Below are 6,000 nucleotides of genomic sequence, written 5' to 3'. Positions count from 1 at the left end.
TGTAATACAACTGTTTTAATTGCAAAAGGATACCAGTTAATACAATGAATGAAGCACTGAAACAAGCCACTGTGACGTTGCAAAGTACCACTAAAAAGGACATGGTAAATTCCCAGAAACAGAAAAAGTCATTCATTCGATCAGAAAGGCATACATATGAAAGAGAACAGGAGGGGAGCATATTTACACCATGATTAAGTGTCCTGTAACTCTCAAAACAAAGCATGTCAGAGGCCTCCTCATTCAAGACTTATTAAAAATGTTTTACAAACAGCCGATAACAAAGAACAAGCCTTCCATTCCCCGTTTCATTTTTTATCAAAGACAGCAATCTTTTAAAAAAAAGGCACCACTGTAGGTGATGAAATCACACCATCCAGCTAACGTGGTGGTGGGCCGGTTAACACAAGACAACCAACAGTTTCTGTTTATGGTTTATATGTTGTAGTAACTTGTAGAAAAATCAAGGAAACAATTAGGTTATTATCATGAAAGGTTATACAGAACCGAGACAACAAGTAGGGTTTTTGTACAAAATGGGCAGTCAAGTGAAGTGTCCCTGCTGTTGGATTGGCTGATTTTATTAGCTGTGTGTGTGCTGGTGTGACAGCACTCCCTGCAGGAGAAAGATGGAGCTTACAGCACCGGGTAGTTTGATTTTTTGTCTTGAGCATCATGCGTCTGATGAAAATGTCTTGTCCGGATCACTCATAAGACATACAGTTTACTGTCGCAGACTTCTGTCACATCATTGAAAGAGGAAAACTGCCTGAAAAATGCAGTCCAAGTTATTTTCTTTGTATGCTTTTGATTACACAAAGACTATTACTACTGAAAAACTGGCTAATTTTACATCCAAATGCATAGACTTTTGTCTGCAAGTTGCTACATGTGCAACATTTTTGTCAATGTATCAAAAAATCATTTGTGGTCACGTGTTGAAATGCTGGCGAGAGCAAAGTGTCAGTTACTGTGATTAAAAGTTATCTCCCTGCTTTGTGCTTTGCTGACGTCCAATTTAACAATTTGCAGGCTGGATTCCCTGAACAATTCTGTAAAAACCTGTTCCTGGACATACTACATGAGTTGTAACGATAGAAAAAAGAAACGTGACCATAAGAAAGTTGCACACAGAGGCTTGAAAAAGGAGTTTAGAGCTCATGTGAGCATGTTAAAACTAGAAAAGAATCCTCAACAACTACCTTTGATTGATATAAATTAATAGACTTTATAAAAATTTTACCCCACACATAGATTTAGAAAGCTGTTGTGGTTTTTACCTCCCCCTGTATCTGAGAACTACATTGAGCCATGCAAAATAGAGGAAAAATCCCACTACCATGAAGCGCCCTGATAAACTCTAATGGCCTCAGATGAGCATGATTTCATTTCAATCTTATTTTGATGTGTTGAAAGTAACATGCATAAATCTCCAGGTGTGCTTCTAAAGAATTTTACAACTGATAAATTTACATTTTTCTATAATTCTCGATCTAAAATCATACTTTGGCTTTGAGACCTTTATTTATTTATCTTTAAATTTCACACTATAAAACACGCCTAAAGGGAATCATTGAGACTTGATGAATAAAAACTGTATACTGGATGTTTTTTTTTCCTTTTTATTAAAAAAGGGCCTGATATTTTTTTTTCCTTTGGTTGTTTTTATCTGTAAGTAAGAAACTTAATTCTTACTTATTTTTATGCACCTTTAGGTCCTTCATTAAGCTTTTTTGCTCGCCCAAAGTTTTTATAACCAATCATTCATTAGTATCATGCACTGCAAATTGTGAAAATCTAAAACACAGAGGGTATCAACCATGTGTAGCCTACTGCCTACTGTAAGTAGAGGGTCAAAATAGAGGAAACACCAACATAGATTATTCACTGAGGGTCATGTGGGATGATTTTCTTAACTGTTAATTCCTCGTCTCTGATTCGACAGGAAAAGAGATCCAATCATTGCCAATCAAAGGATTTTGAAGCCTCCGTTTCTAACATGGATTAAATACTCCCTTGTTAGATGCTTTTTTAACGACTCATCTATAAACAATATATTCTTAGTTGGGTTCATGAATTCTCATTGTGGAGGCGTTTCACTTCTGAACAGTCATCCTCTTCAGTCAGGAGCTGCAGCCCACTCATCCTCACCCTCTGCTGTGAGATTTCAACTTGGTTCTTCTTCTACTTTGACCAAACCCTGTTTTATGTGGAGCAAATGTTAGACAGACATCGTATGGACGTTATGGAAGCACATTAATAGACGTTGGGCTGAGATGCTTTGATGGAGAGCTATACACAGTATTTACAGCAGGTTAGAAGGACTTTATCTGGCTTTGCAGATTTCCTCTGAAAAGGAACCATTAGCTTTCACACCAGGGGCAGGAGGACAGGAGGACATGGAGAAACACCACAAATACAAGTGATAAAAAAGTTGAGTCAGATCTGACCAACACCCCTAAAAATACCCATTTGCTGCTTGGAATTCAGTGACTGAAACATTAAAGTCAGAGTGCATCCTTTACAAAAATGTTTGAGACCCAAGTGAGTTTTTTTACCCCGTGAAATCTGCTGGTCAGTGAACTGTGTGAGAACTTGTGTTTAACCTTCACATGGAAATATATTTCAGAACAATAGTGAGCTGATTGTAGTGATGTGGTTGAAACTGATTTCAAAAAGTGGTTTGTGATATTCTCAAGCAGCAAATGGTGTCATAGCTCTGCTGGCTAAGGCCTTTAAAAAAACAGACAAAGAACGTTCTCCTGAACGACGGGTGGCACTATGAGTGGAGGTGGAAAGCAGCAGACGTATAAAAACTTCTGTGTTTCAGGTCAAACGGGTGGCAGGCTGCAGAGGGACAGCCTACATCGATTCGCCGATTGAATCATCATCATCCAGAGATAAGGGCAAGTAGAGTTCCTGCAAACACAGAAGATCAAAATCACATCTGTGAAGTCAGAGCTGAGAGGAAGCAAGAGATGGGAGGATGAAACTCAAGAAAAAAAAATCCACTTAAAAAGAAAAACAAAGATCATGACTACACTGCAAAAAATGAAATCTTATCAAGTGTTTTTGTCTTATCTTCAGTAAAAATGTCTTTTTAGACTAAATATGAGCCACATTCACTTAACCAGTCCAGAAAAGTGTCTTATCTTAAGTTATTTAAAGACAAAAATGAGGTCTGAATTGCTTGTAATTAGTAAAAAAAAATCTGCCAGTGGGGTAAGAAAAACCTACTTGTACTGAGACATCAATTTAGTCTTGACAAGCATATTTTTCTTATTCCACAGGCAGATTTTTTTGTACTTGTTTCAAGCAATTCAGACCTAATTTTTGTCTTAAAATAACTTGAAATAAGACACTTTTCTGGGCTGGTCAAGTGATTGCAGCCCATATTAAGTCTAAAAAGACATTTTTCACTGAAATTAGACAAAAACACTTAGTGAGATTTTAGTGTTTTTTCGGTGTATCCTGTATTCTCAACTTCCTGCTAGCACGCTGCTCAGACATGTCGAAAAGAGCCGTCTTAATTCATACCATTTCAAAGACATCATATTAGCTGTTTACTTCTGCTGCCTTTAAAATCATTAAACTACTCAATTAGATCTTCATGATAAGGCACCATGGTACCTTAAAGCACTCTCAGAAAACAGGCCTGACTGTGTTGCTGAAAGTCTCCAGTCGAAGAATGGGAGCTAGGGCGTTATATCATCTGACTCTTCTTCATGGGGATCACCTAATAGTCCTCTTGGAGGCAGACACCCTCTCTTAACTAAATGGTGGTCTTAATACTTCCTTCTTTAACAGGTTTATTTTAAGCACTTATTCAAGCTTGCCTTAGATCAACCTCTGGTTATACCACTTAAAACAAGAACTTTTGTTGTGATCGGATAAGAAATGTGAAAGATCAGCAGCCAGAATGAGGGACAGAGGTTTGGGTACCTTCTGCTTGTTGTTGAGGCCTGGGCTGTTGGGGGTGGAGGTGGGGGAATGCTTGGAAATCGGGGTGGAAAGCTGGCTGCTGGAGCCTGTCCCATTGGCTGAAGGAGAGACAAGGGAAGGTGGGGTAATGGAGGGAGAAGAGGAGGAGGAGGAGGGAGGGGAAGCAGGAGTAAAATAGGTAAACAGTGGTGTGGATTAGAAAGTGTATAAGAAAAGCCTGAATTGCTGTGGCTCTGCAGAAAAGTCATCCCTGAACTGTGGCCTCATTTGGCTGCAGCTCAGAGCAACGCTGACGGTTTCTGTTTGTTAGGTGACGTGTTATTCACTCTCTCTGCGTCCTGCCATGTTGCTAGGATCCACTCTGTGTAGTACATTGTGTTTATAGCTAAGAGCAGAGCAAAGTGATGTAGCTGTGTGTAAAAGTGGTTTAAAGGAGTTTTTGTGAACTGAGATGAAAAGAATTCTGGAGACTATGAAGCAGATGGTCAGTGTAAATTTGCGCCAATGGGCGTTGAAAACACGAGGTGGATAAAGAGCTGTTGTTAACCAGCTTTATGATGCTGGCTTCATTTAACCACTCAGCCAGATAAACAGATGTACAGATGCACACTTAACAAGCTGTTTGTACACTTTAAAAGGACCTGAAATCACAATCTTGGATCCTTGAAATCTGAAAATCTAAATACAAGCAGCTCCCCTCACACATCCTGAACAGAGAGTGCAGCTGGTTTACTTAGAGAGCAAACATTCAGCTGCAGCAGAGGCAGAACAACCCTCACCTCTCTGATGCTGCCTCTAGATTTACATACTTGAAAGATTTATACATCTTCTGTATAGAAGTCAATCCTAAAGTGACGCCTGAATAAGAGATCACTGCGTTTTCAGTCCTAGCACCCTACCAAAAAACACTTTCAGTGCATTCATCCAAATGAACCCAGCGAACCCTTCAAAGAGTTGAGTGTTTCAAAAGGCCAGAGGCTGCGGGATGCATTGTTAAGTAGACTCTTCAAATTATGTAGAGGGTGTGTGAGGTTATACACACATCTATCATTGAGCTTTAAGCCAATAAGTGGTCTCTATATCAGTGCTAAATAAATCAGTGGCAGGTGAGGCATTTTAAAACAGACAACACTCATGGCTTTTTAGTTGTTTGGAGTCTGGTAAACTTTTTTTAGATTTATTTTTTTGCTAACTCTTAGACTCTATAAGAAAAGGAACAAAACTGAATGCATGAAAACATGTGGCTCTGCAGTACTTGGGTATTTTAAAGCTTATAATTTATGCAAAGTCAATCTGAAAAGCTTTAGTTCAGCCTTGCACTGACTCACAACACTGGATTTCAAGTCTGAAAAGCATGCATTAATATTTAAAATAATCCTTAATCCCACGGAGCCATCAGAAATAACAGAAGAAAAGATAAAGAGGTATGCTTGTATTATATACTCACTGTTAAATATTTTCAAGCCTCATCAGCATTATTTATGAGAAACTGGCCTGGTAATAACAGTTATCACAGTCAAGCCACGCATGCTTCATCTGCTCTGACCCTATTATCACCCTGTTGACCTCTCAGGTACAACAGATGCATTTTATGCTCAACAGCTTCCTGCCTCACAGCGAGTCAGCCAAACATCTGCTGCTCAGAAAGCCAGGCGTCCCTAATCAGTGATCAATAAAATATCTAAGACCACTGATGGACTGAGGGGGCCTGCAGGGCTGAAGACTCCATCAACAACTATGGTGTAAAACAGCATAATAAACTAAACTGTGATCTCCTGCTGCTTCCCCCAGAGCACTGAGTGTCTGCATCTGTCCTATGGGATGTTTTGCAACCTGACCACCTTCTTATGCTTTCACAGACTGTTAGGAAACAGCATCTGAACATGTATTTCTAAAGGCATTACATATGCCCAGATGATATGTGATTTGAACCTGTTACATGAACATATTCCTTTGAGTAAGTTTTTCCTCCAGTGTTCAGAGTTGAAATGTTTAACAGGCGTTTTGTCATGCCTGAGCCGAGTTTTATATCACTGACTGTTCAGCCAACTAGTGGTG

General features: G+C 39.2%; 1 protein-coding gene across 1 annotated transcript in view; it reads right to left on the bottom strand.

Moving 5' to 3' along the window:
* Positions 1–6,000, bottom strand: part of LOC141791572 (neuronal migration protein doublecortin-like) — a 29,898-nt gene continuing 23,898 nt past the window's right edge. The window contains exons 6-7 of the mRNA XM_074672138.1: positions 3,943–4,040; positions 1–2,919 (exon numbers count right to left, since the gene is read on the bottom strand). Coding sequence (XP_074528239.1) covers positions 2,863–2,919; positions 3,943–4,040 — 155 coding nt within the window. The 3' untranslated portion in view covers positions 1–2,862. The remainder of the gene's footprint in view (positions 2,920–3,942; positions 4,041–6,000) is intronic.

The sequence above is a fragment of the Halichoeres trimaculatus genome, unplaced genomic scaffold (assembly GCF_033239565.1).
Source record: "Halichoeres trimaculatus isolate MK-OKI-2021-1 unplaced genomic scaffold, fHalTri1.1 fHalTri1_scaffold_6, whole genome shotgun sequence".
NCBI lineage: Eukaryota > Metazoa > Chordata > Actinopteri > Labriformes > Labridae > Halichoeres > Halichoeres trimaculatus.
Note: the sequence above shows the minus strand (reverse complement) of the source record. Positions and strands in the feature narration are given on the sequence as shown.